The following is a 14795-nucleotide window of genomic DNA, read 5'->3' on the forward strand; positions in this document are numbered from 1 at the left end:
CAAATAAATGCAAATTAAAAGAAATTTAAACAAGGAAGTTGCGATGGATGAGACATGAACAGTGCGTTTAATATTTTACAAATGCATGTGACGATACAAAAGCTATTTTTCAGTTATTTTACAATATTTAGAATGAAAAAAATAAAAAAAAACACTAAAAATAATAAAGGTGTGGTAAACAAAACAAGTGCAGACCTGATGAGAGGAAATGACATGCAGGTAGATTATGTACATCCAACCAAACTAAACTAAAATGTTCTCAAAGTTCTAACATGTAAGTAACACAATAATTTTCCACCCAAAATTTGCTAAAGAATATGGTTGTGATTTTTTTTTGTGTGCTCCTCTTTCCTGTGGATTTGTTAAATAATGTCTAACAGGGATAACCTTCAGAGTTTCCTAAAGATGAGGCATTTGTAGTAGTCTTCCATCTCAACCTGAAAGTAAAATTTTACATGCATAAAATATATGGCAACACTTTATTTGAAGGGGTGTGCATAAGACTGACATGACACTGTCATAAACATGACATAACATTTGTCTTTATGAATGTCTGACAGTTGTCATAAAGTGTCATTCGGTAAATAATGACACTTTTAATGCAAAGTTGCATTGAAAGTCCATTAAAAGTGCCAATTTTGCATTAAAGTGTCATTATTTACAGAATCGTGCACAGTTGGCACATTTAAAGGACTTCTAATGCAACTTTTAAATAAACTTTGCTTTAAAAGAGTCATTATTTACCAAATGGCACTTCATGACAACTGTCATAAACTTCTTCATGTTCGTGACAGATGTTATGTCATGTTTATGACAGGTGTTATGTCAGCATTATGCACACCACGTCAAATAAAGTGTTACCAGATATATCTTGGTGTTTGTACTGTAAATACATTGAGAGTTTTTAGCACATTATTTCTCACCATTCTCTCCAAACGCAGCCCGTTTCCGTAGGCCTGCTGCCTCAGCACATCAAGGTCTGGAAGACCCCACTCTGGATTCCTGACCAACAGAATGACTCCAGCTGTTATTTGAACAGTTGTGTGTTTAAATATTATTTTTACCAATCAAATCTGTCTTTATCTGTCTTCTGCCAAATGATGTCAGTGTGTAAAGATGTTCAATATCAGTTAATTTTAAGAAGTACGTATCGAATGTAGAGGCAGCCATTTGTTAATACTTCAGCAGCTTGTTAATGGGTTTTATAAATACATTTTGGAACATCGACCCTTTGAGGACATTCAAGACTCTGATATGGCCCAAAGTAAAAATTTGTTTGATATTTCTGCTTTTAGTAAAAATTTAATTCCTCACACTTTCAACAAGATCTTAAAACACTCAACAATAAAATAGCAAAGAAGTCATCTAACATCCCAACATATTTCCAACAATGTTTCTGAAAATTTTGAGCAGCTCCATCATGAACACATAAACAACGGAAACAGTTTTTACTCACAGTTTCCGCAGTTCTTCATCCAGAACTTCATTACAGCTTGGTGTAATGACGCCATTAGCGGCATAGACCTGAAAAATATTTAGCAAGGTGTCAGTTTTTAAAGCCTGTTGTGGGATCATGTTTTTGTACGTTGTGACCATAACCATAAATGTCATATCGGTGGATAATAAGCAGCTTGTAATAATTGAACAAAAGAAATGGGAGAAGGAGTTAAAAGGACTCCAGAATATCCAAATGACTGCAACATTCATAGCCATGATGAGTGAATATCATGATCTGACTTTAACTGTATGTTCAACTTGATGATGATGTGAAGTGTGTAACATAGCAAGTTGTTTACAACATACCCCATAAGTTATCAAAAGGCCATTTGGTTTGAGGATCTGTCCTGCTCCACTGATTACACCCTTGGAAAAATATTAGATGCAAAAGGAACGTCGGTTATGAATGTCTGAGCTTCTCAAGAGTGGCAGATCTCCAGCTGGTTTTTCAGATGCCTACCTGTGCTGTTTTGAAGGAGCTGTACTGCAGTAGGTTAACGGCAATAATAACATCACAGGAGTTATGAGAAACACCTGCCCATTTGTCCCAAGGTTCGCTTGCATCCAGCAGGACTGGCTGCAGCACAGTTTTCACATGGGTTGCAGCTATATATGCCTTTATGCTGAAAATGAATACACATCGATCCCCTTTTACATGACTTGTTGGAAAAAAAAAACAAAAGAAGAAAAATGTACATTTTTGTGAGAGACAAACCTGTCTCGGCACTCCTCTTTGATGTCCGATGGTTGCCAGGTAACAAAAGGTAGCTTCTGTGCAAACCGTATGACATGCTGTCCTGTTCCGGAGCCGATCTCTAAAGCAAATAACTGCTTGTGAGACTGATCGTCCAGCACGTCTTCGAGCACCTCGCAGATACCCTCCCAGTTCCTCTCTGCCTGCGGAGACAGCAGCATGATCTGGAAGAGAGATAGAATGATGGGTCAAATCTTTATGTCAAATGTATTAATCTCTTATACCAAAGGTTACATCTTACCCTGTCTTGTGCTGGGTTACAGAGTTTATCTAAGAAGTGACATATTGGTGTAGAGTGGACGTGGGTTGGGTGACTGTAACAGCAGATGGGTTGACAGATTACCTGGTTAAGAGGATTCACTCTGCGCTTCACCCCATGGTAGTAAGGCTAGGACACAAGTGTAAATTGAGGACAAAAAATAATATAAATACTGCAAAGGTGCGTTTGAGTAATGTGATACAACTAATTAAGTGAAAACAGTGGGTTACTTGTTTCACATTAAACATTTAAATTGCTGATTTGGCTCAAGTTATTTTTTTCAGCCACAAATTAAATGTTGTGATTTTATTTATTTTTTACATTGTATTAAACATTAATAAAAGGACAGTTGTCAAAAGCTTAATAGAACATAAATAGAGGCTTTTTCTGACAACTTTTACCAAGTACATTTTGTAACATCACACTTATTAGGGAAAGAAAAACTTATCTCTGTATGAACTGTGTTAATTAACCGTCAAATTAAAGTAAAGTCCAAAATCTGGTTGTGGTGATGGGCTCACTGAACATACAAAGACACATAAAGACAATTACAAAGTCAGCTTTCTATCACCTGAAAAATATTTCCAGGTTTTAAGGACTAATGTCCCTGCAACATCTAAAAATATTCATCTATGTGTTTGTCTTTAGTGAAATTCATTACTTCAACAGTGTCCACAAGTCTGCCTAAAAAGTCAATCAGACAACTGCAGCTAAACCAAAATGCTGCAACTCGCTTTCTCGCTAAAACTAGCTATCATCCCAACAATAAAGTACTTACACCGACTCTCTGTAGCTCAGAGAACAGATTTAAAAATATTTCTGTTAGTTTATGAGCCACTCAGGTCACCTCTGCATCCACAGAACCGGATCCAAACATGGAGAAGCAGTACTCAGTTTTTATGCGTCTCTAATCTGGAACAAACTTCCAAAAAAATAACAAAAATGTAGGGATGTTGAACTCCTTTAAAGGTTAAACCCTAAGAGTTGTCTTTGACTAATAATAACTGGGGCATAAATTAATTCTAGTCTGGCATGCAAATTCTTATAACTTCTCTTTATTTTGACAACCTGAAATAATGTTTCTTTTTTTTGTTTTTGGAAACAAAAAAGAAATGACAACTGGACATTTCTTGTCATTTGCTACTGGCCACTTGCTCCAGTTTGTGCTTAGGAATTCTCAATATTGTCTTTCTGATATCTCTTCTAAATACCAGTCTTGGTCATTTTGTTTGGAGAACCATAATTACCTTGGCGCGCATTGTCCCCTATCAGCTCCCGTAGGTTTGCGAACAGTTCGAGTTCATCTAATGCATTGTGGGTAGGTCAGGCACAGGGAGGACGCCATGTGCTGTTGAGGCTCTGGAATTGGACCTGCCTGTGCTCATCTCGATTTGTTCTGTTTCAGTGGGACTTTGGGCTCCACAGCTCCGGTTAACGCCAGCATGTACTGCACCAGACGCTGCCTCCGGACCGCGTTGCGGGCCGCCGCGAACATTCGCCGGTACGTAACCCCGGAACTGCCGCTCATCTCTGCGTCTTCTTGGGGGTTTCTTCAAGGGCAGACAGCCAGTCTCTGATGCCGCTTTTGTTGCACATTATCTCGTGTTTATCTCTGCTAACGTCGTGGAAATACTGCATGCTGTATTAGGCTGCAGATTAAACCCAGTTTCATGCTACGCGAGGGTGTTTTAGGCGAGTTAGCCGGTGGTTAATGTCTTCTCTCTGGCTGCAACTGCAGCATCATGTTACTATTTGACTGATGTTGTAAAACACAGCCAGACTTTAAAATCCACCCTTTCAGGTGGGCCGTTTTCTGTCTTTATTAGGTTGCTTTTACTGACAGTAACAGTGACAATTCTTTTGAGTTTGTTTATTGCTAATTTGGTTGCCAGATATTTCAGATTTAAAAGTAAAAAAAGACAACAACACGCAGAGTCACCTGGAGAGCGCAGATCTGGCAACAATGTACGGTAGCTTTCTACTGGTTTTAAAATGGCATCGAGTTGTTAGTATGAAGCTACAGATACTTGTAGTTCTGTTTTTACTATGTATTAGGTAATATTTAAAAGTATCCAGGAATGTATAAGACAATACTTTATAAAATATTGTAATTTAAAAAGTAAGTATTACTTAAACTAAGGTGTCAAAAGTAGGTTGGATAAAGATGGTTAAGTAATATTTAATATATATATATTCAAAATTATTGTTAAAATGAAATGTAAGAAAAATGGTATATCAAGAATGTGCTGTAAGGTGGTCAAATTAATAATATATATCCAGTAATGTGTGATAAAATTAATGCCTGTGAAAATCAAAAACTTAAAAAAAGCAATTAAAGTAGTTCGACTAAAGTAAAATGTTCTGTTTAAATCAAAAGATGACCAAAAATTGAGACTCATGCGGAGATTTTTTTTTTTTTTAGATTTGGACCACTCATTACAAATTGTGATCACACTTTTATGTTGGCTTTAAAATATTGTGGACTTAACTCGTTGACTTGGTTGCACATGTTTAATATATAACTTATTTGAGTGGAATGAGAAAATGTTGAAACTGAAAAAGCAAACCTTCAAATCAGATTTGAAATGTGCAGAAAGCCAGAGGTTGTCTTTGTTGGTTTTTGTATCAGCTGAAAGACGCTAAAAATTTGTGATTCTCAAATAATTCGTCTTCTAATAACAATAATACTGAAAGAAACGTGTAATTCAAATGATACGTTGAATACAGAAGCAACATACTAATATGTTTTTATGTATTTGATATTTTTTTTATTTCTTGCAACATTTCAGCATCTTTAGGATCTCATTTCCAACTCGTCCAATAAATGAGAATCGCCTTTTGGAGCAGATATTCCCAAAGCTAAACCCCCGCAGAATCCCTGTTGTTTGTCGTCGACGTGAACAGCGATCGGCGTCGTGTCTCCAGATAATGACCAGATGCAGTCATGTGTTTTTCAGGCACCACCTACAGCAGCAGGCACCGGCTCTGTGTTCTGTCCGGCTTCTGAAAACCAGTTCGACCGCCTTTTCAGAAGCCTTAGCCACGCCCACTCTAGACGAAGCGCCCAAAGAGTACTCTCCGAAAATCCAACAGCTGGTCAGCGACATCTCCAGCCTCACCTTGCTAGAGGTGTCGGACCTCAACGAGCTCCTCAAGGTTTGTGGAAAAAAGTCCCCCCTTTTTTTTTTTTTAATGCTGAACCTGGATAACCGGAGTCTTTGGTCCAACTCATGTTTTTGAGGGATGATCTTTTCTAAATCTCGCTTACAGAAAACTCTGAATATTCAAGATGTTGGAATGATGCCAATGGGGGCAATGGCTGGATCTGCTGTCCCTGCAGCTCAGGTACAAACTCTGACTCTGGTCGCCATAAAAAAAAAAACAACAACACGATCTGATGACTTAAAATCTTAACATGTGGGTTGTAATTTTTGGCTGACATTGCTTGTGTGTTTTCCTTCTTATGAAACCAGGCCGCAGAAGAGGAGGAGGCACCGGTAAAGATGGAAAAGACTCAATTCACAGTAAAACTGACAGAGTTGAAAGCAGCTGAAAAAGTAAAGCTTATAAAAGAAGTGAAGAACTGCATGCAAGGCTTGAATCTGGTGCAGGTAAGAGTAAATTAATGTCTGCTTGCTCTGTTACTCGCTCTTGAAAAAGTACAATTTATTTTATTGTTTGAAGGTTTTCACTTGTGTATTTCTGTGTAAGATTTTTTGGTGTTTGGTCAGCTGTAAAAAAAAAAAAATTAGCAAGCTTCTTGTAGATGATCACAAGGCAGAACAACCTATAGTTGCATTTTGCAGGTTTGCATGAACAATATGTTGCCTATAGATTTAGGATCTTTTGTTAGATGAGATGTGACAATATTGGTTTTTGAACAGTAAAACTATTGCCAGATTTTGTTTAGGCGCCTTTGGGACTGCTACAAATATTTATTTTGTTGGAAAAGTAATGCATGTTGGTTGTATTATTTAATCTGTCAGTGGCAAACATCATACATCAACAGTACATGTGTAAATGAATCCTTATTATGCAAGTGAGTTGCAGACTCCTGGTTGTTTTCCCATCTAAAGCAGCCGTGTAATCACTACGACTGAACCAACGGTGGTTTAATGTTAAAGATAATAAAAGAAAAATAAAGTCAGTTTCAGTGCTGATGTTTGTCTATTAGCTACAGAAACATGTTCACCTCTCGGTTTAATTACAACTACATATTTGATGTATTATCTTAATCTGACGCTCTTCAGTTCTTATAATTTGCAGCTTTTTTATGTTATTAGTTTCTTTATATTCTAAATCTTAAGAACTGCATGAAGAGCTACGAAACGTGCAATATTTTTACTCTACCAGATCAGTGTTGCCGATTTCCTCAGTCCAATCTTTTTTTTTTTTTTCTCTCTCTCCACCTTTAATCAGGCTAAGAAGCTGGTGGAGTCCCTTCCCCAGGAAATCCGGGCGAATGTGTCCAAGGACGAAGCAGAAAAACTCAAAGCGGCTCTGGAAGCAGCAGGTGGCACTGTGGTGCTGGAGTAAAGCCGTGGAACCACTCGCCCCGTTTTCTCTGGAGTTCTGTTGTTCGTGCACTTCATCCTTCATCTGTTTTTTTTTTTTTTTTTTTTTAACTCAAAAAGAAAAAAAAGAGGATCTCAAGAGAAATGGAAAGAAAACACATTTTCCAACGCTCTCATCCTTTAGCATTGTCAGGTGGTACAACTTTGGAGTGAACTTTCCAGAGAATCAGCCTCCACAAATGACTGCTGCGCTCCCTGGTTATGCGCCTCACGTGTTGCGTAGCTTGGAAGCTACAGAAATGCTGGCCTGGATGCCAAACGGAATCGGTGCATTACTCTGTGTTGATGTTCAACTGTTCACAGATGAAGGTTTGAGCTGCAGGAGAATGGTTACAAACGTGGAGGAACAGCAAATGTAACTAGCGCAGTAGATGTCAACGCCGAGTCCATTAAAAGTTCAAAATAATGTCATTAAAGTTGAAGTATTCTTAATTCACTTGTTTCTTGGTCCTGTTTTTGTGTCAAGCTGGACGTTTTGAAACACTCGTATTTTCTGGATGGGTTCAGTCGGTGCTTAAAGAAGCACTGTAAGTGAAAACCACAGTTTTACCTGTGAAGGAACTTTAATATTTTATCCTGCTGAAAACAAGATGCTTTTTGTGCAAAAGTGCATCTCAGAATTTTCTTTATAAACGCACACGTTTCAATGTAGGATGTCATTGAAATGTTAATTTCAGAAATTTCATCCAAAAAGTAAATATTAGTCCTGAAGTTCAAGTAAAATCTCAGTTAATTTTGATCCAAAAATCAGCCTGTCGAAAAATGTAAATATTCCATGAGACCGTATTTTTTAAAAATAGGATTTTATTAGTAGTCATTGATTTTCTCCACTTAAAGGTAAGTCACACAAGGTTATTTCTGAACAATCTGTCTGTTCTGAGTGCTGGATGTAAGTGTTGAAAGGTTGAGTGGAAGTAAAAAGTCTGATATTTGGGTAGTAAAGACATCTCACAATACATTTTTCAGTTTCAGGATTTTTTTTCCACGAGAAACTGAATTTTGTTGCTTTTTTATGAGCTTTACACCACAGTTATAAAAATGTATATATTTCAATCTGTGGAATGAATTAGTTTTCACTTAAATTATTGTGCTCACATAAAAATACTTCTTAATGATATTTATTGAGATGGCCAGGCACCTTAGTGCATGACTGGAGGTAATCCACAATCTTTAAATTATGTCTAAATGCACTGTAAATAACATAGGCTGTGCCTGTTAATGCTTTGAGCTGAAATATGTTGCACTTATGGAGAGGCATTAATAAAAAGAAATGCAATTTTCAAAAAAAGTCAATTGTTAGTCTTAAACAATAAACCTATTGGAAAATGTTTTAACTGTTTGCAAAAGGTTTTTTTTCCCAGTTTAGTACAAAAGTCTGTAAACTTAATCAAAGAAAGATTCCTTTACTCTTGGACATTGTAAAAAAAAAAGTTATATTTATTTGGCATTTTAAGAGCAAAGTGGGTGTACGGTACTCTAAAGCAGCCAGAATCTTTACATTCGTCACCGCTCACTGTTTACCACCAGGTGGCGTAGGTAGTCTCTAAAAAGACTGAACAGAGCTGAAATGTGTGACAGATTCACCTGGACAAACATCTTTGATATCTGACTGATTCATTCTTTACAAGTCACTTTATAATCTTAATATTAACTGTCCTGCTGTTAGGGATTGATTTTAAGCAGACTAAAGAGATTAAATACTTATTAGGCAACCAAATTGTCTGTGGATCAAACAGTGGACCATAAAGCTCTAAGTCGAAGATTACAAAAAGCCTTTAAGAATGAGACTGAGGACTTTTTTTGTAAAGAAAGGCGAGTTTTACATATGTAGAACAAGCAAAAATATTCAAAACTGGACAATAAAATGCTAAATGTTGAATGAAAGATCATCCATTTGCAAAATCTTCTGAACTCGCACACAAAATGAAGCTTTATACATTTTTTTTCATTATGTTTAAGAAAAACCTGCTCATAAAAATCTCTGGAAGCGTTGCAAGGCCTTTGAATTAACTTAAAAATCCAGCATTTGGATTACTATTATTATTGGTGGCCTTTCTGTAAGACATGGCAAGTGAAAACAGAAGAACCCTGAGAAAAATGCTTTAGTTAACTGCTGGTTTGGTCAATGATGCAGAAAATGAGGCAAGATATGCAGCCTCACTGCCTTCTCTTGATTACAAACCATTGTTTATCACATGATTTATGATGGCAGTGGCACTTATTTAAGCATTTACTAATGTTTGCGGCACTCAAAATACCATCACCACTCATTCTTTGTCATCTGCTTCGTTGCCACTTCCTGAACCAGATCCTCCTCTGGGCACGACTCTCCCTCTCCGTGGCCAAACTCTTCTTCCCACCTGCTCCTGTCACCAAGTTTTGTCATCCAAGCTCTTCCTCTCCCTTGTCCAGACATCATTTGTCTTCACCTGTCTTCTGTTTCAACAGAAAACATCTTCATTCAAAGATTAGCCTTTTTTACCATCACATGGTTTTTTAATATATGGAAAATAAAGTAAGTTATGTCAAAAACTCTCATCGTTTTTTTTTTTTTGGCTATGCCAGCTGCTACATAACAAAGATAAAAATTTAAAAAAACGTTTAAGTCGTTTGCCTTAAAAAAAACCCACTGATTCATGAAATATTTGTAATTAAGCATCTCAACCACTGCCAAAACCTCGAGAGAGGCTTTACTGTAATAAAGTTTACTCTGACTGAGAAAAGTCTGTGGATATCCGTCCCAGTGGGAGTCAGAAAATTGCTTTGCTGGAGGATGCACTAACACCCCACCGAGTCAGTGATGATGGATGCTTTCACACTGGTTTTGTGGCATTGCGAGAGTGACGGGAGTGCAGAGGTGAAGAGAGAGAAAGAAGTAAAGAATTTGATAAAAACGTTCGTATTTCCAATTTTCATGTAAGTGTTGGGTATATTAATGAAAAGATGAACTCGTATCTTCCCGTTCTTGTCTGACTCCTCACTGTTCATAAATGTCAGACCAAAGTTTGCCCCAAATCCAAATAGTTGTAGAAGATAAAACCTCTCTTAGCTGATATTAAGCAGTTTAGTCAGAAGCAGGCCTCCTACTTAACATTGCTCATAATATTTGCTAAAGCTTCTTCTCAAGGGAAGATTTATTTAAGGCCTTTGTTGTCACATGGCGTTAGCTTCGGCAAAAAGGCAGCTTCATTTTATTAAGCAAGCCAACGAGATGCATGGAGCACAGAATCATTTCTGAACACAGTGAGTGGCTCTTACAAGGTTAGTCTGCTGATCATGTATATTTGAGAAGCTTGCTGACAGGTTACTGTTCTTGTCCCGTGAGTAAACTCTCCCTCTTCTGTCCAATACTTTAGCAGAACTTGGATTGCATTAAACAATAACCCAGCCGGATGCTAGCTTCATGACGCTTTCCTTAATGCAGTGTCTAAGATTTATAGCATTTTAAAAGCAAAGTCTTCAAACTTGAATCCCAGGACACTAGCAGTCTATATTGGTGAAACTACAACACCAACAAAGCTATTTTTTGAGTTGCATACTCGCCCTCCCACAAACCAGCTGCACTTCTTTTCTTGGCACAAAAACACCAAAGGGTTCATTCTTGCACAAGTGCCTGAATTCAACCACGTGGATTTTCAAACTGTCCACAAATCAGTTTAACATCAGAAAGACGTTTTGTTTTGTTCCATTCGTATGTGGCACGGACAAAATCCTGCCAGCATCAGCATCACACAAGACTGAACACTGCCTTCTGAAGATGCATCCTTCCTTTGTTATCTCATTTAATTACAGCAGCTAAACGGACACGTCTCTTCAAATGTTCAGTTTGAACGGCGTTGGCGGTCACCAGTAAACCTGCTGCGGCTCTCAGGACAGGTGCGACTGACTCTCTGGGCTTCATTTCCAGATGCTCTTACAAACTCAGCAGGAGGTGAAGGTGAAGAAGATCTTGATGAGAACAGGAGGTTATGTGTCTCTCCAGTGGATCACAGTACAAAATGCAAACTAGCAAATGCTCATACTTTATAATATGTGCTGCATTTTTACAAATTATTCACATTTCTTACCCTTTTTCCAAATGATAACTATATTTTCTTGCACATTTTGCCACTCATGAGACTCAGTGAGGATAAACAGAAAAAAGTAATCAGAAAATCATTCGCAGTGCATTTGGAGGTGGTTTAAAAAAGAGCGTCTCTAAAAATGATCCTGTCAAGATCATCTTAAATTTGTTCAAATTGTGTTTTTGACAATTTATTTTCTTTAACTTCGTTGTACAGGAGGTTTAAATTGTGACCCCCAAAATGACCTTATGAAAGTTCAGTGAGTTTGAATTTTACGACAAAAGGTTTTTGACACAACAGGAGTAGTTAAGAATAGTCGGAAATACTTGCAATTCCAGTCTAATTGTCCAATTTAAAATTAATTTAAAGGCAATACATTTGCTGTGGTGATGGTGACCTTTTAAATCTTTTATACCTCTGAACGAAGAATGGTACAACGCTGTAGTCGGGGACTCGAAGAAACGCAGAATGTGATCAAATCGAGGCACGCTCTACCTCATGCATAATTGCCAATGATTATCAGCCTTTTCCTCGTAAGCATTGTGAGATTTCTTTCCTGTCTCAGCTACACTTAGGTGCTTGATGGACTATGGAGTCTTGAACAATAAAAGGTAAAATTGTTTCCTTTCATATGTGCTGTTGAATGGGGTTAAGATCTATTGTAAGATGGAAAAGTGGTCACTTCTAATAACTTAGTTCTGATGGGTGCAACTCGTCTTTTAGGCTAGCGGTTTTCTGCAAATCTCTTTGTTTTCTTGCATGTCATCCACGATACAGATGTTTAAAAAATGACCTATAATTAAATAAAAATGCTGCAGCACTGTGTGTGATTTATCTGTTCTGGCCGGTCCAGACAGCTGGTTCTGGGAGCTGAGAACATCCTCGGTCAATTTGGCTGGAGAGTGAGCGATTCAAGTTGGCCACACTCTAAAAGATTTCATAATATTTTATGAAATAAGGCTCCTTGTTTTCTGCTTTGCACATGGTGGCCGCACCACTGTCCTGTGCCAAGCCCTTCATGTTGTCAAAACAAGATTAATGAACACAAAACTGTAACGTGGGGCGGGTGTTTCGCACAGGAAACACTTTCATCTGTTATTCCGCGGTGTTAACAGTTCATGTCGAAAGTTCACACTATTCATAGACAGGAATGCTATGGGAATACCGGACCTTTAATTACTAATATACTTGAACGGCTTTGTTATCTTTTTTTTCCTTTTGGGTTGTTGCACAACAGGAGGCTCACAAAACAAAAAGAAATTTTGTGCTGAACTTTTTTTTTTTTTTTTTTTTTTTTTGCAGATTAGAGAAGCTGCAATTAAGGATTTAAAGGCTTCTTTCAGACTTAGCTGAGATGATATTCCCATTTGTTCTCCACTTCAAGCATGACTCAAGTTTACTAAATAAGAAACAGATATTCAACTTTTCCGTCTTACCTTAATTAGGACTGTTGTCCATCACAACAAGTCATGTTGCGTGTAATTCCTTAAAAAATGTACACATTTCTTTTGCTCTGTCTTCAAGTTTTCAACAAGCTTTCAGTCTGTGGCCTGAAATAAAAACAAGTAGATCACAGTTTGTCTTATGATTGAACAAGGAGTGAAAGAAGGATGCGCTTCTTGCGTTGTTTTGGATGGCTTTTTTCACTTTAAATAAATCATAAATATGACATTTTGTTCTTACTCAGGCTGTCTGACATTAAAACGTCGTTTAAGATCTGAAATATTCAAGTATGAAATTAAAGGCAAAAATAAAACATAGAAAAAAACCCCAAAAAGAGGCAAGATATTTTTTTTGTTTCTTTAATATTGCAAGCATAAACAAAATATCTGATTAAATGAAATATTTTTTTACACATCTCTTAAAATATAGGCTGGATAATTAATCTAAACATAAAAAAAAAGTGGAGAAACTCAGTCACATCATAAGTGCATCAGTTTATGACTGCAGCTGTATTTTGGGTTCTGTGTGGTTTAATTGGGATTAATTGAATCAAAGTCATCGCTCTGACATGTATTATTTTATTCGTGCGCTCCAGGCTGAGTGAGTCAGCTCCGTGGTTCTGAGTCCTTCCTGCAGTGTGTTTCACTGTCTGAGTGAAACAGCAAAGCTTAAGCCAAAGGCACTCTAGAAGGTACATATCACTCTCACTGTTTTTTTTTGTCTTTGTTTTTTTTCTAAAAACAGTGCAGTCTTCAATCTCATACTACTCTCACAAACCGGACTCTCCTGTAAGGATTTGATCTGCGCCTCGGGGTCTCGTCCCTGAAACTAGCCGCCTCGTTCCCCTGCAGAGTCCTCACTTTTGTGATCCTCGGGCAGCTGAAGCAACATATTGGCGAGAAGGTCGTCGCCTACGAACGCCAAAGGACGATCACGCTTGACTTGCCTTGGACACTTTAGCTGTCACAGACTGTCCATGTTGGACAGCTCGTCCTGACAGAGAGCACTTATTCAAGGTCAAAAGGAGCCAAGAGAAAATGCCATCCTGGATGTGCTGGATGCTCTTCAACTTTAACACAAAGTGAAAGTGATTTACATTCAAGCATATTCTCAGTTACACAGGATATAATTAAAAGTGATGTATATATATTTTTGTTCTTTGTCACAAAGGCAGATGAATTATTTATATTCGCCGAGGCCTTTAACCACAAACGGAGCAGCTACAAATGTGACCCAAGGGACGGGTTAATAAACTGAAATGGAAACAGTCTCTTATTCAATGATAAATTTATGCCTACCTTTTCAGACAAGGCCCCTCTTTGCCCTCTGGGGGACACTGTTACGCAGAAAAATAACACGCAGCTGTGTTTATAATTCCTACCTCAGTCAGTTTTGGTTGGACATTAGGAGACGTCCTGTCCCATCGTCTTTTCAAATTGTAACCTGGCTGGGTTAACTGGTGTAGAGCGGGGAGCTTCAGGGCAGGAGCATTAGCAGGAATTTAAAGGAGTTGCATGTCCCAGTTCCGCAGCTGGATGTGGGTTTGTGGCCACATGTCATTTAATAAGGCTCCAGGTATTATTTTCCCAGGTTTTCGCTTATAGAATGATCTGCAATCCATCATGCTCAAGAAACAGTAGTCCTCCTCCACGGACGCTCTTTTCTGCGGTAACTGCAGCAGGGGAGGCGCTAAAGTCACGTTTGATGTTTTCTTTTTGAAAGGAAAACAAAAATTAGACAGCAAATATTTAAGCATAACAATAAGAAAAAATAAGAATAAATTATCTTTAATATAATGTCAACTTTTAGTCAAAGTGAGATTTTGAGTTTCTTATTGATAATTTAGACATTATATGACCTTGTTAAATGTGCAAAAGTAGTTGTCTGTTAATGCAGTTATCCGTGCTTCTACTGGAGCTTGTGGAAAGAGCTTGATGCAGGTTGGTAATGACAGATAATGCACTGTAAGTACTGGACATCTAGATCTGGCTCGGCCTTTTTCTAGTCTACATCCTGATTTAGTTTTTTTTCCTCTTTATCAGATACTCCTGTCACCACAGACAGACTGCCGGGCTAAAAAAAACATCCACAAGAGAACCAGTTAGTGACTTTGTGTGTTTTTTTTAAGAATAGATATCTATTCAGTTTAGATTTAAAGTTAATGAGTATTTATTACCTCTTTATTATTTTTATTTTAGCTAGAA

The 14795-nt window shown here is 37.6% G+C and overlaps 2 protein-coding genes across 4 annotated transcripts; one reads left to right on the forward strand and one right to left on the reverse strand.

The window, feature by feature from the left end:
- Window positions 1-46: 46 nt before the first annotated feature.
- On the reverse strand, window positions 47-3547 carry LOC103468794 (methyltransferase-like 26 B). 3 transcript variants are annotated; one of them, XM_008416099.3, is made up of 7 exons: window positions 2493-3531; window positions 2213-2415; window positions 1958-2120; window positions 1804-1863; window positions 1457-1524; window positions 924-1002; window positions 47-437 (listed from the first exon to the last, which is right to left on the reverse strand). In XM_008416099.3, exons 2-7 carry the CDS (start codon window positions 2410-2412, stop codon window positions 390-392), a joined length of 618 nt encoding a protein of 205 aa, XP_008414321.2. In that variant the 5' UTR covers window positions 2413-2415; window positions 2493-3531; the 3' UTR covers window positions 47-389. The 3 variants fall into 3 exon arrangements, with proteins under 3 accessions (XP_008414321.2, XP_081466203.1, XP_081466204.1); XM_081610077.1 differs by having other exon boundaries at window positions 47-1002; window positions 2493-3538; XM_081610078.1 differs by lacking the exon at window positions 1804-1863 and having other exon boundaries at window positions 47-1002; window positions 2493-3547.
- Window positions 3548-3809: 262 nt separating this feature from the next.
- On the forward strand, window positions 3810-7516 carry mrpl12 (mitochondrial ribosomal protein L12). The gene is made up of 5 exons (XM_008416098.2): window positions 3810-4011; window positions 5468-5666; window positions 5781-5855; window positions 5984-6121; window positions 6930-7516. Exons 1-5 carry the CDS (start codon window positions 3953-3955, stop codon window positions 7044-7046), a joined length of 588 nt encoding a protein of 195 aa, XP_008414320.1. The 5' UTR covers window positions 3810-3952; the 3' UTR covers window positions 7047-7516.
- Window positions 7517-14795: the final 7279 nt, after the last annotated feature.

This window comes from Poecilia reticulata, chromosome 8 (genome assembly GCF_904066995.2).
Source record: "Poecilia reticulata chromosome 8, P_reticulata-male-v2, whole genome shotgun sequence".
Classification (NCBI taxonomy): Eukaryota; Metazoa; Chordata; class Actinopteri; order Cyprinodontiformes; family Poeciliidae; genus Poecilia; species Poecilia reticulata.

Bases quoted from the DNA above. Each gene is read 5' to 3' on its own strand.
- LOC103468794 (XM_081610077.1), bottom strand. From the start codon at position 2,412: ATGCTGCTGTCTCCGCAGGCAGAGAGGAACTGGGAGGGTATCTGCGAG. The intron at 1,864-1,957 runs GTAGGCATCTGA...TATTTTTCCAAG, and splicing joins GCTCCTTCAAAACAGCACAG to GGTGTAATCAGTGGAGCAGG. The intron at 1,003-1,456 runs GTGAGTAAAAAC...TCTGTTGGTCAG, and splicing joins GATGAAGAACTGCGGAAACT to GAATCCAGAGTGGGGTCTTC.
- mrpl12 (XM_008416098.2), top strand. From the start codon at position 3,953: ATGTACTGCACCAGACGCTGCCTCCGGACCGCGTTGCGGGCCGCCGCG. The intron at 4,012-5,467 runs GTACGTAACCCC...TGTGTTTTTCAG, and splicing joins GCCGCCGCGAACATTCGCCG to GCACCACCTACAGCAGCAGG. The intron at 5,856-5,983 runs GTACAAACTCTG...TTATGAAACCAG, and splicing joins CTGCTGTCCCTGCAGCTCAG to GCCGCAGAAGAGGAGGAGGC.